Below are 26,899 nucleotides of genomic sequence, written 5' to 3'. Positions count from 1 at the left end.
AGTTAACCAGTTCAGTATTCTTTTCAGGGGAGGAAAATGGACAGGTCCTTCATGTCAGAGGTGAGTGCTAAATAGACTCTGATGGTGGTCCATAATGTTCTCAGCTTGCATCAATCATTGTGGGAACTCAATGCAGCTTTGGGTTTCCTGTTTCTAGTGATGATCCATAGTGAATGTGTTTATTTTTGTTTTGGGCTGTATTTACTATATTTGCTGTATGTACAGATTCATCCTAACATTGCCCCTTCTCAGATAGGAAATGACTCTTTGTTTTATCTAATCCAGGTCCAAGACCACAGTCGACTAAGTTAAGCAACATGACATGTGCTCTAGAGACAGCTTACAAATATCCAGACTTGCCTATAAATCGATGCAAGGAAAAGGTAAAATTATTTTTATCATAATATTATTTAACCTTATGCCCAAGCCCAGGGCTTTGGCCTTTAATTGGGGAGTGCAGAGGAGATACCCTGTAGTATGAATGCTTTGCCTCTGTAGACAAGTAGATGTGATCACTGTGGGGAGGGTGTCCACACACAGCCTTCTAGGTTGCTCATCACTTATAGGCTGTGTCCCGTTGAGCTTCTCCTTCAAAGAGACTCCCACCCCTGATATCCTGGTGGTGATGGGAACAAGCCCTGCCTCTGCCACAGTCACCAGCGTGCGTGTGTGTGTGTGTGTGGGGGGCAAGTCCTGCCTCTGACACAGTCACGTGCATGTGTTGTGCCTGTGCGTGTGTGTGCACCCACGCGTGTCTGCGTGCATGCATGCGTGTGTGTTGAGGGAGCAGAGGCAGTCAAACCTGATGGAGCTCATGGACTTCCCAGGTCTGTGCACAGATGATGCTCCTGGAAAGTCTGGATTGAGCTGGGGCTGCCCACACTCCTACACAGAGCCTGAGCACGCACATTGAGCCACATGCCTGGCCCCAGTAGGGGGATTTCCTTTGCCCTTTTCCCTGCCTGTAGTTGACTGCAGTTATGACTCCTCCAGATGCATGCAACAAGATGGTTACATATTTCATTAATTGTATCATATTAAAAATTATTTTTTTATTTTTTATTTTTTTGGTTTTTGGGCCACACCCGGTAACGCTCAGGGGTTACTCCTGGCTATGTGCTCAGAAGTTGCTCCTGGCTTGGGGGACCATATGGGACACCGGGGGATTGAACCGCGGTCCGTCCAATGCTAGCGCAGGCAAGGCAGGCACCTTACCTTTAGCGCCACCGCCCGGCCCCTCATATTAAAAATTATTAAAACAAACTATTGAGGGCTGGAGAGATAGCACAGCAGTAGGGCGTTTGCTGATCCAGGACAGACGGTGGTTCGAATCTCGGCATCCATTATGGTCCCCTGAGCCTGCCAGAAGCAAGTTCTGAGTGCAGAGCAGGAGTAACCCCTGAGTGTGGCTGAGTGTGACCCCCCCAAAAAAAAAGTTGTTCAAAAAAAATATTGAAGCTAGGCAGTGATAGTTAAAACAAAGATGTTTTAACATTTTTAGATGTTCCATCATTTTTCTTTTCTTTTTTTTTTTTTTTGGTTTTTGGTTTTTGGGGGTTACTCCTGGCTCTACACTCAGAAATCGATCCTGGAAGACTCGGGGGACCATAGGGGATGCTGGGATTCAAACCACCAAACCTCTGCATGTTAGGCAAATGCCCTACCTCCATGCTATTTCTCCAGCCCTGTTTTTATTTTTCTTTAGGTAGAATGCAGTGTTCACATTCATTCATAGTTCATGATCATAGCTTACTCGCTCTAAATAAAGATCTTAAGCAAATTTAGGTGGAAGTAGTGGCCTGTGTGTAGGAATTGGTTTATCGTTTTAAAGATGCCATTGTGCATATAACAGTGAGAGTGAATAAGTTAAAATGTGCCTGAGGACTCAGGTGAAATATTAAAACCCCTTTGTCTAAAATGGGACTAAATAAAATGGAACTAAATCAACTTCTGTACAACAAAAGAAATTCAAGTTATAATAAAAAACAACATACTGAATGGGAGAATATATTTTCACACTTGAGATAAAGGGTTGGTATCCAAAATCTATAAAGCTAGCAAAAATTCCAATGAACCCATCCTCCAGTGGGGTAAGGAGGTGAAGAAACACATTATTTTCTTTACAAATTTTACCAAAAAATTAACCATGGTTTACAAAGTTATTGATAGTTGCATTTGGGCACATATTTTATCACCAATTACACCATCAGTGTCAACTCTATTACCAGTGCTCCTGTACTCCATCATCCTCAACCTTAGCCACCCTTCCTGTCTTCTACCTGCCACCTTGGCAAGCACATTACAGTTTGTTGGTTGCTGCTTCGATCTCATATTGAATACTGAGAACAGACATTTTCTTAAAGAAGACACAGGCATGGCCAAGAGGCATGTGAAAATGTGCTCATTGTCACTCATGGTCAGGGAAACCCAAATCAGAACAACAAGGTGGCACATACATGAAGCATGATAATAGCCGAAACACGGGGTTGTGGTGGGGGGAGCCCTCCACACTCTTGCTGGGAGTGCTCTCTGGTGCAGCCTCTGTAGAAAGCAGTGAGAGATAGGAACAGAACTCTAGATGACCTAGTGGCTTCACGACTTGGCATCTATCCCCAAACACAGAAACAATTGATTTAAAAGTGTATATGCATACCTGTGTTCATTGTAGCACTTAGCACAGTACTCAGATAGGGAAAGCAATCCAAATACCTTGATGAATAGATCTCAAAGTTGTGGGATATATACTCACTCTGCAGCTTGGAGAGTCAACCCCTGAGTCATTCTCTGGCCATGATGAATTTTTTTTCACACATTAGCTGTTGTTGGTGTTTGGTTTCTTCAGTTAAAGATTCTGGTTTCTGTGCCAGAAATTCTGGTTTCTGTGTGGTTTTTGTGTTTCACCAAAGTCAGAATGTGGAGTTTCCCCTAGTTTCACCTCACCATTAGATGTGGAGCATCCTGCCCTATAAGCAAGTTGTTGCTGTTGATGCATCATCTGGGTGTTAAGGGAACAATCCTTCGAGTAAAGTCAATGCCAGGGTAGCAGTAGGGTCTTCCCTGATAGAGGTTTGCTTCCTTGTGATGTTGTAGACAGTTGTGGTTGTTTCCATTCATGGTCAATGGTTCAGGGTGTATGGGCAATGCCCACTCTTCGGAGGCCTGAGCCAAGTCATTATGCCAGTGTTTAAGTATAGGGCCTAACTGCATTACAAAATTTGTGTTCCTATCTCTATTAGATAATAATTTATTTGCATATGTAGTATTTTACCATTTTAATGCACTTATGCAAAAGAGGAACAATGTCATAATGTATTATTGATGCCTCTGGGGAGCCAAGGGAACAAGTCCAACAATCCCTTTAATTTGGTTTTAACATGAATTCTAAAGATAAAGACTCTTCTACCAGAATTCCTTGTTGAACTGATCACAAAGAAAGAAAAACAAACTAACAAAAAACAGTGGGCACAATTGTCACTGTATAAGGAGATATTCAATAAAAGTTATAGCTCTTAAGGGAATACATCTAGGATATTCAAAGTAGATATGCATATCCCTTTTATGTCATTAGAAATAGTTGGGAGGAGGGTGCTGAATCCTGGACGCCACTTTGGTGTGCGATTTGGCCTTCTGGAGTCTGCAAAATGAACTCCCAGCAGTTCCATATTGGGACATGCCTTTGAGTGGGAACTAATCGAAAACCTAGTATGGTAGCAACCACAGTTACACAGTGAAGGGAGGTGGAGGACAGGAGGCTGCTGAGAGTAGATAGGTAAGAACAGAGTACTGGTTTCTTCTCAGCCTGAGAGTCTATTTTTTTCACTTCAGTAGCTGGTTGGCAGCTAGCTTGGGTGGGGACAATGTGCTTTGTGGGGAGCCAAGAACCGAGGGTAAAAATGGTCAAATGTGGGGTAATAGGTGGTGGGAGTGAGGGAGTAAAGGACTACAAATGAGCTTCTGGGTGGTGAGCCAATGGGGGAAGGAAAGTATACAACATAGACATTCTGTATATGACAAACAGATTAAACCCAGTGATATACAAATAATTATCCATACTTTCCGCCTCCCCCCGCGGGTTTCAGAATGGACAGGGGTAGGAAGGAAAGTTGCCTGTGACTTCCTGAAGTTAGCACCTCTTGTGCTGCCATTCCCCATGCTGGCAAAATCTCCTGTCTCCCAGAAGGAAAGAGATCCTTCAAGAGCTAGAAGCCCGGAAGTTCACCACTCCCACCCAAACCCTCCCTCTGGAGCTAGGTGGGAAATGGGAAAAGCCTGGTGTCCCCTTTAAACTCCTCCCTGGGACCCACCTCACTGGCCCCCTGGGCATGCGGCCCAGGGGTAGCCCTGGAGGTTAGGAGGAAGGAGGTGGAAGGGTGCTGGGGTGACCCAGCCCTGCACCCCTCCTAGGCCTGGTTTAAAAAGGCCTTTGTCATGGCAAATGGCCTGTGTTCTTATTTGGACTCTTTGTATCTATGGATAAGTGAGATCATCTTGCATTTTTCCTTTCTACAACCTGATGGAAATGTGAGAGGCTATCCTGTTAAGTAGAATAAGTCAGAGGAGGGGCCGGAGAGGTGACGCTAGAGGTAAAGTGTCTGCCTTGCAAGCGCTAGCCAAAGAATGACCGTGGCTTGATCCCCCTGCATCCCATATGGTCCCTCCAAGCCAGGGGCAATTTCTGAGTGCTTAGCCAGGAGTAACCCCTGGGCATCAAACGGGTGTGGTCTAAAAATACAAAAAAAAAAAAAAAAAAAAAGAATAAGTCAGAGGGAAAACAGCATTGCTATCATCTTTCCTTAAATCCGAATATATGCACCATTACTTCATTAAAAAATTTAGGCTCTGGGGCCAGAAAGATAGCATGGAGGTAAGGCGTTTGTCTTTCATGCAGGAGGACAGTGTTTCGAATCCTGGCATTCCTTATGGTCCCCTGTGCCTGCCAGGGGCGATTTCTGAGCCTAGAGCCAGGAGTAACCCCTGAGAACAGCCGGATGTGACACCCCCCCAAAAAAAAAATTTAGGCTCTGTGATTTACAGTATAGCTATGGGCAGGGTTTCAAGCAGATAACAACTCAGCAACACACTCTCCCCCAGAGTGTCAGCTTTCCTGTACCATGTCCTAGTGGCCCCTTGCCCCAACTCCCTACAGTGATATGCTTCCTATTTAAGACCCATTCTCAGTATATGTTGCTTTACAGTTGTTTCTTTACTATGTTACCTTACATAGTACATATGCGGGAAATCATCCCAGATCTGTTATGACTGACGACTAACCAGAGTGCCAATGCAAACTGCTGGGCTGGGCTCCCAATAACTGTGAGGAATTGTGTCCTTGGGGTGCCTGACATGGAGCACTCCTTTGTAACTAGTTCTCCTTTGCAACATTTGTGCACCTGGGGACCTTCAGATGGCTAAGTTATGCTTGTGTGTGTGTGTGTGTGTGTGTGTGTGTGTGTGTGGTTTTTGGGTCACACCCGTCAGTGCTCAGGGGAAACTCCTGGCTCCATGCTCAGAAATTGCTCCTGGCAGGCACGGGGGACCATATGGGACACCGGATTCGAACCGATGACCTTCTGCATGATAAGCAAATGCCTTACCTCCATACTATCTCTTCGGCCCCCAGATGGCTAAGTTATAATTGAACTAGTGTGTGTTTTTTTTTGTCTGCATCCTCGGGGTCTAAGGAGCTCCTGACTTGGAGTCTCTACCAGAGGTGTTGGGGATCAGCCAATGGCTCCTGCATGCAGAGCATGTGCTCAGCCCTTTGAGTCACCCTTCTGGCTGCAGTAATTTAACTTGTCAGATCAAATGAGGAAAAAAAAATTCTGAAAGTCTTCCCAAGATGAAGCTTTTGGTTCATGTAGCTATTCATTTTGTGGCAATTTTGATTTTTTTTTTTAATCCTAGGTCATTTCCCTGATCGAAAGTAACTCTGTGGTGATCATCCATGGTGCCACAGGAAGTGGCAAGAGCACACAGCTGCCACAGTATGTCCTGGACCACTATCTGCAGCGCTCTACCTATTGCAACATTGCAGTCACCCAGCCCCGGAAGATTGGCGCCAGCAGCATCGCCAGGTGGATCAGTAAAGAAAGAGCCTGGACTTTGGGAGGCTTGGTGGGCTATCAGGTGAGACTGTCAGAGAGAGTCTCCTCTCTTTCCATGCTTAGTCTTGAGTCCTTGTGAGTTGGTTATGGGTTGTAGTAATTTTTAGCTGAAACTCAAGTAGAAACAGCTGCTTGTAAAAAATAAATAGGGTAGGGGCTGGAGTGATAGCACAGCAGTAAGGCGTTTATTTACTTTGCCAACTTTGTTTATTTACTCGGCCAACTAGCACCAACCCTGGCTCGAATCCTGGCACTCCATATGTTCCCCTGAGCCTGCCAAGAGCAACTTCTGAGTGCAGAGCCAAGAGTAATTCCTGAGCACTACCAGGTGCGACACAAATAAACCCCCCCCCCCAAAAAAAAGGTATAATTTAAAAACAATTGTGAAACTGGAGCTGGAGAGATTTTACAGCGTGTAGGGCACTTACCTTGCGTGAGGTCAACTCAGGTTCCAACTCTCCCCCCCTTCCCGGCATTCCATATGGTCCCCTGACTATAGCCAGTGTAATTCCTGAGTGCAGAGGCCCTGAGTACTGTCAGGGTGTGACCCCCCACCCTCGAAAAAACTAAAAATTGTGAAACTGAACTTTTTAATTCTTTCTCCCTTTTTTTGGGAGGGTGGCACAGCCGTTGATGCTCAAGAGTTACACCTGGCATTTTCTCCTTTTAATGATACTTCTGTATCTGGAAGATGCCTATGAAATCTTAGGTTGCGTGTTCCACAATCCCCTGGGAGGGAGAGGGATTCCCATGCTCCTAATCTGGGTAGGATAAGAGACGAGAGTCTGGTAGCAATTCTGATGCAGGAAATAATCCACACATGATTGGGAAAGACTAGCAGACCAGGAACTCATACCTCAAGCTGTTCATCCACAAGCCAGCCGCTCCACCATGTGAAATTGTGAGGTCAACATGGCAGTTTCCCCTCCAAGCCTCTCCAGCAATCTTTATTGGGAAATCAAAGCCAGCTCCAAAGAGTAGGGACAGGGTCAAATGAAAGCTAGCTAGTACCAACAGATGTTTATGAATGTTTGTTTTGACAAAAAAGAAATAGTATGGGCCCGGAGAGATAGCACAGCTGCGTTTGCCTTGCAAGCAGCCGATCCAGGACCAAAGGTGGTTGGTTTGAATCCCGGTGTCCCATATGGTCCCCCGTGCCTGTCAGGAGCTATCTCCGAGCAGACAGCCAGGAGTAACCCCTGAGCACTGCCGGGTGTGGCCCCAAAACCAAAAAAAAAAAAAAAAGAAATAGTATGACTGTAGCTGGTTGCCCCCTGAAACTTCACCATCCATCTGTCCCCCAAGAAAAGATGACACAGAACATGAGAATAAAAAATTTAATTTAAATATGAACCATTTAAAAGTGAAAAATTTATTTCCTATTTCTTTTGTGGGGGGAGTGTGAAGGGGGATGGTGGCCTTTTAAAATGGTGCTCAGGAGGCCAGGGGCCCACTGGTGGTTCTCAACTGACAGTGTCCTCCATTCAGTTCAAGGGCCCAAGGTTTAGTGCTGTTGAGGTCCTACAGTGCTGGGGATACCCAGGCTACCCTGGTGGTGCTCTGGGGTCCTCCAAGGCTATATCTGGTGATGCTTAGGGAGGTTATATTGGCCAGAAATAAAATCTGGGCCAAGAATACACTTTAATTGTTTTACTATTTCATAGGCCTCTCTCCTTTTCTTTTCTTTCTTTCTTTTTTTTTTTTTTTTTGGTTTTGGGGCCACACCCGGCAGCGCTCAGGGGTTACTCCTGGCTGTCTGCTCAGAAATAGCTCCTGGCAGGCACGGGGGACCCTATGGGACACCGGGATTCGAACCAACCACCTTTGGTCCTGGATCGACTGCTTGCAAGGCAAATGCCGCTGTGCTATCTCTCCAGGCCCCCTCTTTCCTTTTCTTTTGGGGACTCCCAGTCAGTGCTCAGCTGACTTTGGGGCCTTTCCTGGTGATTCTTGGCCAACTGGACCAACAGTTCAGTGGCAGGCTCAAGGATGTGCTGTGTTGTGCCCTGTGCTGTCAGATTATCCAGGGCCCCGTCAGTGCTTGGGGACCTCTATGGCTATACCGGTGATGCTGGGCATCTTCATGGCACATGAGGGACTGTGTAGTACCTCCGTTTAAACCAGGATCTGCTTTGTGGAAGGCATATGCTGTAACCTCTGTATTTTTCTCTCTCTTTGGCCCTTCTTTCCCTGATTTAGGTAGGGTTGGAGAAAATAGCGACTGAGGACACAAAATTGATTTATATGACAACTGGTGTCCTGCTGCAGAAAATTGTTGGTGCCAAGAGTCTAATGGAGTTCACACACATCTTCATTGATGAGGTAGGTGCCTCTGTCTCTGTCTTCTGTCCCTAACAGTTGGAGGAGAGACCTCATTTAGAGTAGGGAGGGGTAAATGACAGCCCTGACCACCAGTCTGACTTGTGTTTTTTTATTTTTGTTGGGGGTGCACACCAGGTGACACTGCTCAAAAATCGCTCCTAGCTTGGGGGACCCTATGGGACTCCAGGGGATCAAACCGCAGTCCGTCCTGGGTTAGCCACGTGCAAGGCAAATGCCTTACCGCTTGCACCACCACTCTGGCCCCAAGCTTGTGTTTTTGAGCTTGATGTGTAGGGACCCAGTTTAACTCTCTTGTTTCTGATGGTGACTGAGCTGTAGCAGCGACCACACTGTGTGTGCTGAGATGTGTTCTCTGCTCTCACTGGGCTGGAGAGACATGGATGCAGGGACATGTGCCACCTGGAAAGACAGGGATGTGGCATCTCTGAGGACAAAGCAGCAGAACAAAAACCAAGACTGCATGTCATTCTAATTCTTGAACGTGTTTTGCGAGCTTTGTCTCTTCCTTTTGGGGTTTTCTCAAGGATGGAGTATTTAATTGGTTTAGTATTTTGTGTGTGTGTATAATATTTAATTGGTTTAGTGGTGTGTGTGTGTGTGTGTTATTTTTAGGTGGGGAGATATACCACTTTCTTGACCAAGGAAGCAGCTCACAGGGCTGAATGTGTTTTGTGTATGGGACTCTTGGTTTGACTCCAGCACTGTGTGGACCCCTGAGTATACCAGGGATTAACCATGAGTGCCCTACCCAAATAGAACCAAACCAAACCAAACATCCCCGAAAATGTCTCTATCCCAAACTCAGTGCCAGAGGTGGCATAGAGAGATGGTCTAGTGGCTTCTTTGTGCTGGGGCAGATTAGGTATGGTTTGTTGATCATGTTGAAACAGGGACTCTTGAAATTGAATTGACAAGACCAAAGATGTCTCAGGTGTCCCCTAATAGAAGCTACTCACAGGCCTCTGGGTATGCTCTGCTTCTGGGGAAAATGCTCTTAGCACCCAGAGGAGAAGCTCTGAGTGGAGCTGAACTCATTTCACACACACATACCACACACTCACTCACACAACCACATGTGTGCATTCGCATGCCTGTGCACTCATCATTAAACCCACCCTTATTTGTCAGTGATGTGAGCTCTGCTACCATGTTGGGGTGACCCCTTTTCTATATTTTAGGTACATGAACGAACTGAAGAAATGGATTTTCTGCTGTTGATAGTCCGCAAACTTTTACGAACAAATTCACGTTTTGTCAAGGTAAATTTGTTTTATGAGTAACAAACATTTAGAACTTAATTGCATAGTTATTTTTGTTTTATTTAATTTTCTTTTGGGATTGAGGGCTATATCTGGCAGGGCTTAGAACAAGTATATGGTACTGGGGATTTGAAGTAGGGCCATCTGTGTGTGAGACAAGCCTGTTACCCCCTCTGCTCTCTTTGGCCTGTGTCTGCTTGGGATTGGAGACTCCTGACATTGGTGCTGTATGTTGGATTCTAGTCCTTAGGTTCAAAGGAGGGGAGGCACGAGGGAGATCAGCTAGCAAATGGGTTCTGTTCTGAATGCAGAACAGAGTTGACACCATTTGCCGGGCTCTGGGAGCAGAGAGGCTTCAGAATGAGGCTTCCAAAGGGTTTTCCTGACTGGAGGTACGGCCTAGGCATCAGGGCATTGAGGAAGGTCTTGCTGTGGGTCAGGAGGCAGCAGCTTTTTGACAGTTTCTTTGCTGTCTGGGAAACATTCTTCTCCCCTTGCTCCCTACCCAAGAATGGCCATGTCCCCTTTCATGGTGAGGTGAAACGAGAAGACACTCTACATCATGACTTCAATTTAGGATATGCAGATTCCAGAATCTTTAATACAGAAACATGATACCAACAACGGAGACTGTGTGAAAAAGTGTGTTGGCACTACAGACAATGTCCTGGATCGGACGATAACTTGCCTGAAGCCTAGAGTTGGTCTTATGCCAGGAAACTTCAGGGGTAGGATCTCTTTGTATTTAGGCCAAGGTTATTCCTTTCCATGCCTCTCATATTTTGGTGGGCCTATGCAAACAACAATTGCCATTCTAACACCGTTTTTACTGTGCTCCTTTGACTCTAATCCTTAAAATGCACCCACTTAAAATTTGAGGTTAAATGAACCCACTTAAAATTTGAGGTTAACTTAAGCTAATATGCATGTACATGGAAATGTAAAAAATACTATGCCTCTAATGTTTAAGGAGTTACATAAGTTTTATGGCTTTATATTGCCTTGTGTGCTGTTAGGAAATATTATAATGTGCTACAATCTGGGGACTTGAGGGACAAAGTAATTGTACATGGATTCTGTTTTATTTATCTTAACTTTCTTTGGCTGAAAGTTCAAAGTTAAGATATCAGCAAGGGGACTTCTTCTGAGAATTATGTTATGGCTGATTGTCCTTCCACTGTAACTTTACCTTGTCCTCTTTCTTTGCATCTTTTGTTCTCATAATTCAAAATAAAAAAATTAATAAAAAAAAAAGGATGGCCATGTCATCCCCTGGCCTTCGCAGAACATTGTATTGGCATTTAGGGAACTGTGAAATGATATTTGCCATTTGCTTCCTTTGTTGAGGTCTTAATCGACACTATGAAGATTGTTCAACAGTTCAGACCTTTCGCGCTCTGTCATTCTGCCTTTCTGTCTTTGTCTCTTACTGTGCGTGTGTGTCTCAAATAAGGGCTACTCTTGGCAGATTTCCACCCTCAGACTACAGTCACACCTACTGGTGCTTGGTGGTTTGGGGGTTTTCTTGATAGTTACAGGGAGGGCATTTACTTAGCACACAGCCAAACTCTGATCAATCCTTGTCATAGCTCATGTAATCCTCTAGGCCCAACAGGAGTGATTCCTGAGTGCAGAGCCCTGAGCATTTCCGGACATGACCTAAAAACAACAAAAATGAAAAATCAAAAGTATGTGGCTCACTGAGAGCAGTGATAAGGAACTGGCACCTGTTCCATGAGTCATCAGTTAGTCAGTGTTGTGGTATCTACAGTTGGTGAGTGTGTGAAGCAGACACTCCAGGTGGAGGCCTGTCATGGTGTGTGAGCTCAGCTTTGGGGAAGAGGGAAGCTTCTCGATGGTGCAGTACTGTGCTTCCAGCTGGCTCCTAGGACAGCTGGGACTCAGGCCTCCTCTTTTCCCCACCTAATCTCCCCAGACTCCCTGATCAGACTGAGCATGTGCCACCCTATGCAAGCAGCTGTCTCTCAGCTGGAGTGGGCGCTCTGGGCCACCTGGCGAGACTTCTGACCCAACAGAGCTCTGGTGATCTGGGAATGGCCAGATGTGACCAGATGCTGGGTCCACACTGTGCCTGGGAAGTCTGCCCCTTCCTCCCCTCCCCTTTGAAGCTAGATGAGTGATTCTCTCCTGAGGCCAGTGGCCTTAGAGCCTTGCTCCAACCATGGCTATCACTTTGCACAGTGAGTTCTGACTGTTGATTTGGGGGCGGGGGCTATACCTGGCAATGCTCAGGATTTACTCATGGCTCTGTACTCGGGAATCACTCCTGGCAGTGCATGGGGAGAGGGGTGTAGGGGGAACAATATGGGATGCTGGGGATTAAACCCTGGTCGGTAGTGCCAGGCAAGGGCCCTATTGCTGTATATTATGGCTTGGACCTCAGGCTAGTCTGATTTTTCCATTTGTCTGCAAGGTTGAAGGGGGAATTAGTGGTCCCCCTTGACTCAGATCTGCTTCCTGAAACCAGGAATTGTATTTCTGCTCAGGCCTAAACTGACAAACCCGTTTCCAGTTATGGTGGGTGGCAGCAGGTATGTGAGCTAGACAGCATGGTGCAGATTTGAGGCTTTGTGCCTTGCCTGTGGCTCTTCTGGGGACCATACAGTAGTTCTGTTGATAAACTTGCAGCCTGCAGTCAGCCCCCAGCTTTGTCACCTGGGTCAGGTGTGCTGAGCCTGGCTGTGGCTGGTTCCTAGTACTTCCATGTGAGTGGTTCCTCAGACCAATGTTCCTGCTGTCACTCATTCTAGGGGTCCCTGTGCTTGACCTGGCCTAACGCTGCATGAGCCATTGTCTTCTTCCTTCCTCCGTACTGGCTGGCCCTAATGTTTCCTACTAGATCTATTCTAGTAATTTAATTTCGATTCAGGGGAGTTTTCTGAGGCACATTTTCTTTCATTTGTATATGTTGATATAGAGATAACTTGATTTTCATTTGATCAGATGAAGAGAAATAGTAAAGAGACATAGCATTTCTAAGCATTCTTTAAACTATTATGCTAGAGATAAAGTCAAGGCATGCTATAATAAATTTTGAAAATATTACAGTAAACCTGGAATTTTGTTTTTGAGTTTCATCCTACTGTGCTTAGGACATATTCTTCGTTCTGGGATCATATGGAATACTGGAGAAACAAGCAAGCAGGTGCCCTACCCCACTGTACTGTCTAACCCCCATGCTTAGAATTTTAAAGTTACCTTTTTTTTAAATTTTTTTTTTTGTTTTTGTTTTTGGGTCACACCCAGCAGTGCTAAGGGGTTACTCCTGGTTCTACACTCAGAGATCGCCCCTGGCAGGCACGGGGGATCATATGGAATGACGGGATCCGAACCACCATCCTTCTGCTTGGAAGGCAGGCGCCTTACCTCCAGGCTATCTCTCCGGCCCCTATTTTTTATTTATTATTTTTTTTTTGGTTTTGGGGCTACACCTGGAGGTGCTCAGGGGTTATTCCTGGCTGTCTGCTCAGAAATAGCTCCTGGCAGGCACGGGGGACCATATGGGACGCCGGGATTCGAACCAACCACCTTAGGTCCTGGGTCGGCTGCTTGTAAGGCAAACTCCGCTGTGCTAGCTCTCCGGCCCCTATTTTTTTTAAATATATTTTTTATTTAAGTAACATGATCATAGTTGGGTTACAGTCATAACCAGAACACCCCCCCTTCACCAGTGTAATATTACCCCTTCCCATCCCCTGCCTGTATTCGAGACACGCATTCTACTACAGTTATTTGTTTTTTGTTTTGTTTTGTTTTTTGGCTTTTGGTTTTTGGTTTTTGGGCCACACCCGGCGGCGCTCAGGGCTTACTCTTGGCTATCTGCTCAGAAATAGCTCCCGGCAGGCACGGGGGACCATATGGGACACCGGGATTCGAATCAACCACCTGATGAATCAGCTGCTTGCAAGGCAAACACCACTGTGCTATCTCTCCGGGCCTGAGTTATTTGTTTTTAAGTTCAGTAAGTTGTATTTTTTTTTCCTTAAAGGATAAGAGTGAAAAAATATAGTAAAGGTGTGATAGTGGCAATCGCCGTTGTTTGCATAGGTCCAGAAAAATGGGGAAAATGGAAAAAAAATCCTTGACTTGATTACAAAAAGGCCTCACCCCAGAAGTTTATTGGCATAAAACCGACTCTGGGTTCCAGGCATACCAGTCTGTCCAACCCGAGTCATTCTCAAGGTCCCGGTGAAACTTTTTCACACTTTAGCTATTGTTGGCATCAGATTCTTAAATTTAAAGACTCTGGATTCTGTGCATTTCTTTCATTGATGTCAGGCTGATGTGGAGCATCCTCTAATTTCAGCATACCATTAAATGCTGAGCCATCTGCCCTGCATGCAGACTGTTGCTGAGTCGTCTGGGTATTGGGAGCACTCTTTGGAATAAGTCAATGCCAAAGCAGTGGTAGGTCTTCCCTGGTAGAGACTTGGATCCTGGTAATGTTATAGACAATTGTGGTTGTTTCCATAGACGGTATCAATTGTTCAGGTGTGTGTGGGCGATGCCCATTCTTCTGAGGCCTAAGCCAAATCAAATCATTATGCCAATGTTCAGGGTAAAAGACCTAATTACATTACCAAATTTGTGTTCCCATCTCTATTAGATAAGAACTTGTTTGCATATGTATTTTCCCATTTTAATGTGCACAAGCAAAAGAGAAGCAATGCCACAAGATATTGTTGGTGCATCTGGGGGCCGACGAATAAAGTCCAACATTCCCCGTAACTTGGTTCAAACATGAAATCTATACAGAGATTCTCTTCTACTGGTATTGCTTATAAAACAGATCTCAAAGGGGGAAAATCAAACAATCAAATAATAAAACCAGTGGGCAAAATTGTCACTATATGAGGACGTTCGAAAAGAGTTATAGATGTTAAGGGAATACATCTAAGATATACAAAGGAGATACATGTGTCCCTTTTATGTTTTAGAAATAGTCAAGAGGCAAACAATGGCGATTGCCTCTATCACACCTTTACTATATTTTTTTACTCTTATCCTTTAAGGAAAAAAAATACAACTTACTGAACTTAAAAACAAATAACTGTAGTAGAATGCCTGTCTTGAATACAGGCAGGGGATGGGAAGGGGGGAGGGGTAATGTTACACTGGTGAAGGGGGGTGTTCTGGTTATGACTGTAACCCAAATATGATCATGTTACTTATAAAAAATATATTAAAAAAAAAGAGTCAAGAGGGAGGGGAGTGTTTCCGAGACACCACTTTGGTCTGTGATTTGGACAAGCAAAGAGCACGTGGAGCCATGTCCTCCCCTTGTTGCCTGCTGAAGCTTTCGACTCCCCGAGAGGCATTTGCTTCCTAATTGCTGGAAGTTGAAAGTTCAACAGTCCCCTCCCAGCCCCTTGCAAGGACAAGCAATCCTGGGGTCTCTTTTAAATTGCACCTCACCGGAACCCACTTGCTGGGACCCTGTGCAAGTGTCCAGGAATAACCCTGGGGACAGGAAGGAAGGAGAGAGAAGGCTGTGGGGGGCAGCCGAGGCTGCATCTTCACCTTATTTTGGCCAAAAAGCCTACAGCATGGAACCTTGCCGTGATGTGTTGCCTGAAGCTTCAGACTCCACCCAAAAAATTACTGTGAAAAATATGTAATCCACCTTGGCCAAAACAAAAATCATTAGTACAGAAAAATGGTTAAATGTGGGGTAACGAGATGGGAGTGAGGGAGTAAAGGAATAAAACGAGCTCCTGGATGGCTTTTAGATTATGACAAGTAGATGAAACACAATGATATCCCAATATTTGTCATAGCGTGCTCGCGCGATTTCACAATGGACAGGTTTAATAAGGAAACTCCCCTGGTAAGTCCTAAAGCCAGAACCTATTGTGCTGCTATTCCCACCATGTGGCCAGGAAAAGCCCTGGAGTTCCAGAGGAAGGAGGTAGAGGGGTGCTGGGGTGACCCATGTCCCTGCACCCTTCCCTACGCGTGGTCAAAGAGGCCTTTGGCATGGCGGAGGGCTGCCAAATGCCATGCTGGCAGAACCTCCCGGCCTCTAATTTTTAATTTTTTATTTTTTTAGGCCACACCCATTTGATGCTTGGGTTACTCCTGGCTAAGTGCTCAGATATTGCCTCCAGTGGATTGAACCACAGTCCTTCCTTGGCTAGCGCTTGCAAGTCAGACACCTTACCTTTAGGGCCACCTCAAAGGCCCCTGTTTTTTAATTTTTTTAAAAATTATATTTTTGGTGGTGATGGGTTTAGGGTGGGGAAGGGGGAGGCTGGGGTGGGGCGGGATGGGGGGAGGCATCCGCATGGGTCTTATACTGGATTAGCTGATCGCAGTAGAGGAAGGTGTGAGGCTGGCATCACTCCAGGGCCCTTCTGAAGGGACTGGCTCATCTGCACCCAGCTCCCCTGGGGATAGTATTTCATGAAGCGCAGTGCAGGGGTGGTCAGCATATCTTAGATATATAACTTTGAAGCCATAACTTTAACTTGAGTGGTTTGATTTTTTTTTTTAAATTTTATTCAAAGAGTCTGGATTTTAACTTTTTTTAGTGTTGTTTTTATAAAAGGAAAACCATCTCTCTATGATGATTACCTCTCAATCTATTTGTTTTTAAAGAAGTCACTACAGAAACAACCACAGAGATCTTGTTGAAATGCACATAGCTTGATCACACTGGAAATATTCTTGTTCCTGAGCCTCTTCCTCTTTGAGAGTCCCTCCTCATCAGGGCTGCTCATGTCCTCCCCCCGTCCCGCCCTGGGGCTTTATGAACTTGTGCTTAAGGCTCTGCGTAGCCATTTGTGCACTATCCAGCTGGTTAACCTCCTGCAGATATTTATTCTCAGATGTTGGTTGAGGGCCAGGCACCTTCTGAAGCATTGGGGTGCATGTCTGTGAACAGAACTGGCTCAGGAGAAGGAGCAACATCAAGAACACGAACTTCTGTCCGGACACTAGTTTTCCTGGTGGGTTCTGAGAGCCTCTTGAGCTAGGACCATAGCTCTAATCTAGGACCACTGAGAAACAAGGATGCCCACCTCAGCATGGGTGACCAGCGGTGGGTAGTGAGATTCTCCCTCCAATCACTGCATTTATTCTGAGCCCCCTTCCTGTTCCCAGAGGAGGCAGACACTTCTGCAGCCTCCACAAATGCCTGCCTCCAGCCCAGCAAGTCTGCCAAAGCTTAGAGGCAGGCGAGAGCCTCCTGCCCTCACTGTCTCCTACTGCTCCCACCCCCCTATTTATTTCCTGATGTTTCTTACATTAAAGGAGACCTTCCCTTAGCCCTCTGGGTCAATTTAATGGCCACTAATTTCCCGTGAATATCAATTTGTCATTGGGGGGAGCTTCCTGCCTACCACATATCCCCCATACTCTGACCTGCTGCAGAACCTGGCTGGTAATAATGAATTTAGACTCCTGCCGTGATCACAACCAGTCTCTGGGAGCTGCCAACACTCCTCCAGCCAGGGAGCCTATTCACAAACCCAGTCACCGGGTAGCACTCCTGGTCTGCCCCCACCCCACCCCTGCACATCTGGCTCCTACCCCTCTGGGGAGACTGGGCGGTTCCTTGAGAAACTGTCCCTTCCAGACTCAACATCCAGAGTTAGGAGTTGATAGCTGGGGAGAAAAAAACTTAAGAGCTGGGTTTTTGGGTCCCCTGAGGCTACCCCTGATCCATAGGGCTGCCATCGCTATGGATCTGGATTCATAGACCAAGGCCAAGCCCGTTCTGCTGTTGCCATCAAGGCTCCTGAACGGCATTCTCGGTACTTTTGTTTGTTTTTGTACATTTTATTAGAAAGGACTGTAAAATAGCCACTTAGACACTTTACCTCTTCAGTATGCAAATGTAAATAAGTGTAATATAGGAAATCTTTTGTTTTAATATAAGAATGAGCCTGTCCAATTTCTGCTGTACATTATTAAAGTTTTATTCACAGAGGAAAAAAAAATTGTTTTTTAGGGGCCGGAGAGATAGCATGGAGGTAAAGCGTTTGCCTTTCATGCAGGAGGTCATCGGTTCGAATCCCGGCGTCCCATATGGTCCCCCGTGCCTGCCAGGAGCAATTTCTGAGCCTGGAGCCAGGAATAACCCCTGAACACTGCCTGGTGTGACCCAAAAACCAAAAAAAAAAAAATTTGTTTTTTATTTGGGACAGAGAGATAGCATGAAGGTAAGGCATTTGCCTTGCATTCAGAAGGTTGGTGGTTTGAATCCTGGCATCCCATATGGTTCCCTGAGTCTGCCAGGAGCGATTTCTGAGCGTAGAACCAGGAGGAACCCCTGAACACAGCCGGTGTGACCCAAAATAAAAAAAATGTTTTTTATTATTTAAATTTTTTTAAGTTACTTTAGTGTAGTTTTCCACCATTTTGTTGATCTCAATGGTTTCTCTGGTTCTATAGGTGGTCCTGATGTCAGCCACCATCAACTGCAAGGAGTTTGCTGATTACTTTGCTGTTCCTGTTCAAAATAAGATGAACCCTGCCTGTGTGTTTGAAGTGGAAGGAAAACCTCATTCAATTGAAGAATATTATCTTAATGACTTGGGACACATTCATCATAGTAGGGTATGCAGATTTCATTTTTTAATTTATTATTTAAAAAATAGAACACTGATTTACAAAATTGTTCATAATACAAATACTTTATTAGAGATAACTTGCTTTTCATTTGATCAGATAAAGAGAAATAGTAAAGAGAAGTAGCATTTCTGAGCATGTTCCAACACCAGTCCCACCATCAGTGTGATGTTTCCCCATTGCCTCTTCTTCTGGATTTTCCTCCTTCCCTTGGGGCTGAGCAGCTGACATCTTGACTTGTGGTTCCATGTAGTGTAGCGACTGGCTAGTGGGTGAACAGCTTGCAGTTAGTTTCTGACCTGCCTATTCCTTCCCAACTGTGTGTGGATTATTTCCTGCATCAGAATTGCTGCCAGACCTGCGGCTCTTGTCCTTTCTGGAGAGGGGGCATGAGAATCCCTCTCCCTCTCTGGGGACTGTGGATTGTGCAACCCACCATTCAATAGATGGCGAGTGAGGTGGGGTGCTGATAATGTGTCTCAGAAGATATAGCACTTTGGTATGACTCAGCAAATGAGTAGACACTGGAACCTTAAGTGACCATGCGCCCTTTTTTTTTTTTTTTTTTTGGTTTTTGGGCCACACCCGGTGCTCAGGGGTTATTCCTGGCTGTCTGCTCAGAAATAGCTCCTGGTAGGCACGGGGGACCATATGGGACACCGGGATTCGAACCAATCACCTTTGGTCCTGGATCGGCTACTTGCAAGGCAAACTCCGCTGTGCTATCTCTCCGGCCCGACCATGTGCCTTTAACTTGTAATTAGGTACATAGCATCTTGGTGGTCTCTGTGGTTTCACGAAACTTGTGAACTGGTTAGGTCAGCCAGCTTCTCTTCTGCAGTCCGGAAAGACGTGGGAAACAGGCTTATCTCCACCTTGCCTTCTTATCCAAATCAGTACCCCCATCCAGTAGTTCTCCTTCTCACCTTGAAGACCCCATTCTCAGTCTCCCTTTATTTTCTCCTCCATGCTTAAGCTGAACCAAGTCTTTGTCATTGTTTTCGTTGGGTTTTTGGGCCATGCTCAGTAGTACCAAAAGCGTCATTCTGGCTCTGCTCAAGAGTGAGCCTATTGGGACCAGAGAGACAGCATGGAGGCAGGGCATTTGCCTTGCATGCAGAAGGATGATGGTTCTAGTCCCAGCATCCCATATGGTCCCCCGAGCCTGCCAGGAGCGATTTCTGAGCGTAGAGCCAGGAGGAACCCCTGAGTGCTGCTGGGTGTGACCCAAAAAAACAAACAAAACAAAACAAAAAAAGAGTGAGCCTATTGGTGCTCAGAACTTGCTATGTGGCTCTAGGGATATGACACAGTGTCAGTGGGGTGCAAGACAAGCACCTTATGATCTCTCAGCCCCGTGAATCAAGTTTGTGTCCTTGTGAGAAACTCCCGGGATCCTATGCTTCTCTTAACTATTGCCAGCCTTGGTCTGAGCTTACGGCATCTGCATCTTCACCTCCCAGGTCTTCTCCTTCGCCACCCCAGCAGCCTCCAGGCTGGAAACTGAGGTCTTCCCCAGCCTGCTAGGAATGTCCCTGACTGTGGTTCTCTAGGGTGTCATCTGAGTAGTTTGAGAACCCACAAGCTGTTCTCTCTTTGTGGCTTGTGATGAGTTCTTTTTATCCTCTATTTTCTTTTCACTTTTTCTGTGGTGTCAAAGTTGAACCCAGGTCTATACAAGCAAAGTACTGCCACTGAACCACATCCCAGCCTTACTTTTAGCTTCCTTATTATGAAAGCAACACCCCCAGGGAAGTTTCGTCAGTGTTAAGTGTGCACGGTGCAGAGATTGTGAAGTGAACAATTGTGACCCACCATCCAGTCCAGCAGCAGACCAGGACCTATTGCAGTTCCTGCCCTGTCCCATTGGCTTCACAGAACCCTCTAGACCTGTCATTTGGGGGAGCCCTTTCTTCATAGGTGTACAGTGACCTGGTGCCAGCACTGCCACTCTCAATGCTTTTGCCACCTGGCTTGTACCATCTAGCTATTCTGGGCACTGCCATCCCTGGTGAGGGTGGGCATGAGGTGCTGGGACCCTGAGAAAGCATAGCCATGTACTGTGGTTCCCTGCAACTTGATGCACTTTCCCATGGCTGCTTAGAAGCCTTTGGAGTCCAATGTTAGAGTACAGAAAATCTACCCTTTTGTCCTTTTTTATTTTGTACAGTTTTTATGGTAAACAGTGCTCACTACTTAGATAAAGCAGCAAAATAGAATAAACTGTAATACAAGGAAGGATTTATTTGGTCTGCTTCTTCAAGAGAGAGAGACAGGTTGTCCTATTAATGTTAGTAGGATGGTGGTAATGATATTGATTTGGATAACTAAATTTTCTCTCATGAAAATCTGAAGAAACGATTGCTTTTTCTGCCTGAAGACCTGTTGCTATGTCCTTCCCAGCCACATGCAGTACTTGGAGGAGGAGGACATTTTGATTAGTTGACAGCCTTTCTCACACCAGTCTGCCTAAGGTAGATAGGACACAACTGCCACACACACACATGCTGTGGTTGACCCTTAGGCAGTGGCAGCTCACTCCAGTGACTTAAATCTGACTTGTGGGTTGAATCCAGAGAAGCACCTAAAGAGCGACATTGAATGATTTCAACTGTTTGATATTATTCCAGAACACAGTGGAAAGAGGGTTCCTGGCTCTCAAGATCTGGAGGTGTGATTCCTCTTGTGATATCATAGACAAAGGATACTTGTGACTTGGAAGCTTCTTTTTCTGTATGAGGATGATGATGCCAGGATTCAACAGATGATGCACACTGTCTCTGAACTTAGAACCACCCTCCTGGGTGCATTATACCAAATACTCTCCCTCCAAAGCCACTTTCTGTTGGACAGTCTTTCTGGGTTTGGAGCCTCTTCAGCCCAGGTGCTCTGAATCAGGAAAGTTCTGAATGTGAGTTTGTGAGTTTGTTAGGGTCTTCTGATGTGCTGCAGGCTGTGATTCAAAATTATTAAATTAATTAACTGTGGCACTTTGTGAAGCCCCAGAAATTTTACCTTTTGTATGCTAGCCTTTCTTTTCCTTCTGTTTTTAGCTTTCTCCACATCTTCTGGAAGAGCCAGTGATAAGTAAAGATATCTATGACATTGCTGTCTCTCTGATTCAAATGTTCGATGACTTGGATATGCAGGAGAATGGGAGGTAATGTAATATTTCAAAAATGTTGTTACCTGCATTCAAACTTTTTAGTGTCTGTTCCTGGTGCCAGGGATGCAACCAGAACTTGCAGAAAGTGTGTGTTGCCCCCAGGGCCAGGTGGCCAGTTCCTTTTTTTAGAGTTTTTAGAAGATAAACTGTCAATAACTTTTCTGTGTTTCTGTAGATATTTAAACATAAAGTCAGTGTCTAGTAAATTTTTTTTTTTTTTGGTTTTAGGGTCACACTCGGCAGCGCTCAGGGATTACTCCTGGCTCTGCTCAGAAATCGCCCCTGGCAGGCACGGGGGACCATATGGGATGCTGGGATTCAAACCACTGTCCTTCTGGATGTAAGGCAAATGCCCTACCTCCAGGCTATCTCTCCGGCCCCAGTGTCTAGTAAATTTTTTTGCTGGAAATGGCCAGTTTTAGTCAAAGCCATACCTAGTACAGCTTTAAGAACAAGAGCCCTTTTAGAGCTGACAGTACAGACCTGGTGTCATGGCAAGCAGTCCTGGCCACTGTGCCTCTTGCTGAAAACCTGGCAGCTCTTCATCTCCACAGCTGTCCCCATCCTTGATTTTGGCTGGAATATAATCTGTGACTGACGATATTTGTCAAACCATATTCATGGATGACCAAGTTTGTCCATGTTGCTTTTCTTTCTGGTTCCTTTCTTCTGTTACTAGCACTACATTTGTTTATCCTTTGTTGTTGTTACTATTTGTGTTGTTGAGAGAAATTTAGGTTGCTCCAGTGCTCGCTTCGACACCACATATACTAAAATTGGAACAATACAGAGAAGATTAGCATGGCTTCTGCGCAAAAATTTAGTTTGTCCAACTTTTTTTGGGCGGGAGGGGCCCACACCTGGTGATGCTCGGGTTACTCCTGGCTATGCATCCATAAATAGCTTCTGGCTTGGGGGACCATATGGGACACCTGGCATCAAACCACGGTCTGTCCTAGGTCAGCTGCGTGCAAGGCAAATGCCCTACTGCTCTGCCAATGCTCTGGCCCCAGGTTGCTCCAGTTTTATGGCTTTAATGAACAATGCCCTATCAACTTTCATGTGAGTTTCTGTGTTCTTATTTTCCTTGGATTTATATATTTAAGAATTCCTGTATTTTGTAGTAGCTATGTTTTTTGTTTGGTTTTGGTTTTGGGGCCACACCTGACCCCAGTGTTCAGGAGTTACTCCTGGCTCTGTGCTCATAAATTACTCCTGGCAGGCTCAGGGAACTATATGGGATGCTGGGGATTGAACCTAGCATTGGCTGCATGCAAGGTAAATGCCCTCCTTGTGGTGCTATTGCTCTGGCCCCTATATCCATGTTTAACTGTCTCAGGAATTTCCAGGCTTTTGATGTTTGTCCAGGTTCTTTTTTCTTTCCCATCAGCTGCTCAAGAGGGTTTTAATCCCTCTACATCTTTGCTGTTGCTGGTTGATAAGACTTTAGGTGGTGGCCAGCAAGCTGTGCTCAGGGGACCTGCAAGATGCTTAAGGTGATTCTGGGCCAGCTAAGCAGTGGACCTAAGCATGCTAGGCTAGTCTGTGGGATTCACACTCAGTAGAGCCAGGGTGGGGCCTATGTGGTCTGGGGATGGAACCTTAGTTGACTGCATGCATTCCAGCCATGAACCCTAACCTCTGTTGTCTTCCAGAACCTGATACCTGATTTTGAATTTTAGTCTTGCTTCTGAGGAATGTCTGACCATGAAGTTTCCTCTGTACTTGCTCAAGACTGACCATGTTGTAGACCATCATTTTCTTTGCTGATTGCTCCATTGTATGTTGTTTTTAGAGACATGCATTATGGTTGTTCGGGAAGATTAAATTTTGTCTGAATTGGCTATCTTTGTTTTTTGTTTATTTTGTTTTTGTTTTTGTTTTTTGGGCCACACCTGGTGACGCTCAAGGGTTACTCCTGGCTATGCGCTCAGAAGTCGCTCCTGGCTTGGGGGACCATATGGGACGCCGGGGGATCAAACCGCGGTCCATCCAAAGCTAGCGCAGGCAAGGCAGGCACCTTACCTCTAGCACCACCGTCTGGCCCTTGAATTGGCTATCTTTGTTTTAAGGGGGTTATGAACCATACTTGTCAGTGCTCAGGACTACTCCCTGCCCTGTGCTCCAAGGGTCACTCCTGGCAATGCTTGATGGGCCCTGTGTGGTATGGTTAACCACAAGACAAGTGCCTCAGCCCTATGCTTTCTCTCTAGCCCCACTCAGTTGTTTTTACTGCAACAGTTCTTTGTTTATTCTAGAAATAAGCCCTTTATGAAATGTGATTTACAGTTATGACCTCCTATTCTGTGAGTTCCTGCTTTCTTGATTGTGTCCTGTGAAACACAACTGGTTTTTGATTTGACTTTGTGTTTGCCTAATTTTGTGGTTGTTGATCACAGTTTTGGTGTCGTAGCTAAGGATTTATTGTCAAGTTGAGGGTTATGAAGATGTACTCCTGTGTTTATTTAGGTCTTGGGTACATTTTGACTTTATTTTTGTATCTGGTGGGGTATTGAGGCATATTCCTTGGTGATCAGAGACTACTCCTAGCTCTGTGTTCAGGAATGGCCCCTGAATGGTATTTGGCACCCACAGTCAATGCTGGAATGGAGCTGGCTCGCTCAGTTTCCTTCTTTGGCTTATCCTCTCCGCTCTGCCATTGCACTTCTCTCTTGGGGCCGGGGAATCCTGTGCTGTGACTGCCACATTGGAACAAGGTCGCTGGGTCATATGTGTTTGTTCTGACCTCTCTCTGGACCTGAGTGTACTTAGTGATCTCTCTTACACCACATTGTCTTGATTACTAGTGCTTCCAGGAAATTTTGAAAGAAGTGTTAAGTCCTCTGAACTTTAATTTTGTTTGTTTGATTTTGGACCACAATGTGCTTAGGGATCGTGCCTGGAGAGGCTTTGGAGACCATATGGGGATGGACTTTATTATTTTATTTTTTACTTACTTACTTACTTACTTACTTACTTACTTACTTACTTACTTACTTACTTACTTACTTACTTAACTTAACTTCCCACTCACCCCTAACTTAACCTAACCTAACCTAACCTAATCTATTGGTTTTTGGGTCATACCCAGTGGCGCTCAGGAGTTACTCCTGGCTCTGTGATCAGAAGTCACTACTAGCTGGCATGCAAGACCATATGGGATACCGGGATTCAAACCAACATCTGTTCGAATCAGCTGCATGCAGTGCAAATGCCCTACCGCTGTGCTATCTCTCTGGCCCAAGGACTTCATTATTTTAAAGGATTATTTTTGGTTATTCTGAGTCTCTTGTAATTTCATATCAATTTATAGAATTAGTTATTTTTTCAAAGAAACCTAGCATTCTGAAAAGACTATGGCATCTTAGTAACTTAATTTGGGAGGTATCAGCATGATGATATTAATAAAAATTTTTTGGTATTTGGATCACACCCTATAATGCTCTGGGCTTACTCCTGATTGTGCACTCAAGGATCACTCTGGGGTGTCGGGGATGGAACTGAGGTTGTCTGTATAAGGCAAGTATTCTGTTTGCTGTACTCTTTCTTTGACCTCAATCTTAACGTTATTAATATGTGTGCTTTTCTATTTAAGAAGCCTTTGTATGTAAGTATTTTTCAGATGTAAGTTTTGCCATGTTTTTATTTTTTCATGCTATGGTGAATAAAATTATTTTCTGAATATATATGTGTGTGTGTGTATATATATATATATATATTTTTTTTTTTTGTGGTCAGACCTAGTGGTGCTCAGGGTTTACTCTGGTTATGCACCCAGGGATCACTCTAGGCAGGGCTTGGGGGATCATATGGGATGTAGGGGACTGAACCTGTGTTAACCACATGCAAGGCAAGTGCCTTACCCACTGGACTATCACTACAGTCCCTGCTTTTGGATTTTTTGTTTGTTTTTGGGTCACACCCAGCAGTGCTCAGGGGTTACTACTGGCTCTATGCTCAGAAATCACTCCTGGCAGGCTTGGGAGACCATCTGGGATGCCAGGATTCAAACCAATGTTCTTCTGCAAGCAAGGCAAACGCCCTACCCCCATGCTATCTCTCCAGCCCCTGCTTTTTTTTTGTTCATTTTTTGGGGTCACACCCAGCAGTGCTCAAGGGTTACTTCTGGTTCTACACTCAGAAATAGCTCCTGGTAGGCTGGGGGGACCATATAGGATGCCAGGATTTGAACCATCGTCCTTCTGCATGCAAGGCAAACATCCTACCTCCATGCTATCTCTCCGGCCCCTGCTTTTTGATTTTTGATTGCAAGTATGTAAGTATCAACACTATATTGAATTCCCCGATTGTTTTTTTTTTGGGGGGGGGGGAGTAGGGCTTGTTACTGTCAACTTAGCTGAAGTCATTGATTATTTCATAGGATTTCTTAGGGTTTTCCTGAGTTAGAATAACATGTTGTCTAGTTTCGTTTCTTTCCTTTCAGTATGGAGATTCACTCTTTGTCAAAGGGCTCCCAAGTAGTGCTCAGGAGGTCTGGGACTCCTTGCTCCAATACTGGGCTCACTAGGCTGTGATTCAGTGCTGGACTTGGAAGTATTGCTCTGAATGCCATATTGGGGATAATAACTCAGGCCACTATGGTGATACTTGGGGGATCTAGGCTACACAAGACAGTGCTCAGGGGCTATATTACACTGATATTGTGCTAGGGTTTGCCAATAAGGTAATACCTTAGTCCTGGGACTATTCAGCCCCAGATTTTTGTTTTTAATGAATTGATGTGATGTATTACAGTAATTGGTTGTTAAGTGTTAAGTCATTTTTATACCCGTGAAATAATTTCTGCCAGTCATAGTGCAGAACTTTCTTGGTCTGTTGCTAGATTTGGTTATTAGCATTGTGGAATTTTTTTGTTTTGTTTTGTTTTGGGGCCACACCCGTTAGATGCTCAGGGGTTACTCCTGGCTAAGCACTCAGAAATTGCCCCTGGCTTGGGGGGACCATATGGGACGCTGAGGGATCGAACTGCGGTCCTTCCCTGGCTAGCGCTTGCAAGGGAGACACCTTACCTCTAGCGCCACCTCACCGCCCCCAGCATTGTGGATTTTTATATTTATATTCATATGAAGGATGGCAAATTTTTGTGTGCATTCTTTGTCTGGAGTTGGTATCAAGGTAATGCTTACAGAGTAACTTGAGAAGTACTCTGGGGAATTTTTGTGGGAATTGGCTGTGTATGTGTGTAGTAGTATTGAGTTTCTGAAATCTTTGGACTTTGGGCTCTTTTTTTGGGTGGGGAGGACCTGTGCTTGGTAGTGCTCAGGGATAGCCTTGGCTTTGTGCTGACCTCAAGACTGATCCCTGGGTACCAGATGTGGTTCTTGGATTGAACCCAGCTGCTTGCAGGACTCAGTACCTTCCCAAGTGTACTGTCTCTCTGGCCCCTGACTCTTTATGGGCACTTTGTAAATGAT

The 26,899-nt window shown here is 45.2% G+C and overlaps 2 protein-coding genes and 1 pseudogene across 2 annotated transcripts in view; 2 read left to right on the top strand and 1 right to left on the bottom strand.

Moving 5' to 3' along the window:
- ATP5MJ (ATP synthase membrane subunit j) overlaps positions 1 to 26,899 on the bottom strand; it is a 425,762-nt gene that overhangs the window by 52,508 nt on the left and 346,355 nt on the right. The window lies entirely within an intron of this gene.
- TDRD9 (tudor domain containing 9) overlaps positions 1 to 26,899 on the top strand; it is a 123,236-nt gene that overhangs the window by 40,896 nt on the left and 55,441 nt on the right. Inside the window, exons 4-9 of the mRNA XM_049790470.1 lie at positions 286 to 383; positions 5,905 to 6,126; positions 8,304 to 8,426; positions 9,626 to 9,706; positions 18,122 to 18,286; positions 21,352 to 21,458. Coding sequence (XP_049646427.1) covers positions 286 to 383; positions 5,905 to 6,126; positions 8,304 to 8,426; positions 9,626 to 9,706; positions 18,122 to 18,286; positions 21,352 to 21,458 — 796 coding nt within the window. The remainder of the gene's footprint in view (positions 1 to 285; positions 384 to 5,904; positions 6,127 to 8,303; positions 8,427 to 9,625; positions 9,707 to 18,121; positions 18,287 to 21,351; positions 21,459 to 26,899) is intronic.
- LOC125995485 (uncharacterized) lies at positions 22,211 to 22,303 on the top strand (annotated as a pseudogene).

This window comes from Suncus etruscus, chromosome 17, assembly GCF_024139225.1.
Source record: "Suncus etruscus isolate mSunEtr1 chromosome 17, mSunEtr1.pri.cur, whole genome shotgun sequence".
NCBI lineage: Eukaryota > Metazoa > Chordata > Mammalia > Eulipotyphla > Soricidae > Suncus > Suncus etruscus.
The sequence above is the reverse complement of the archived record's forward strand: the minus strand, read 5'-3'. Positions and strand labels throughout refer to the sequence as shown.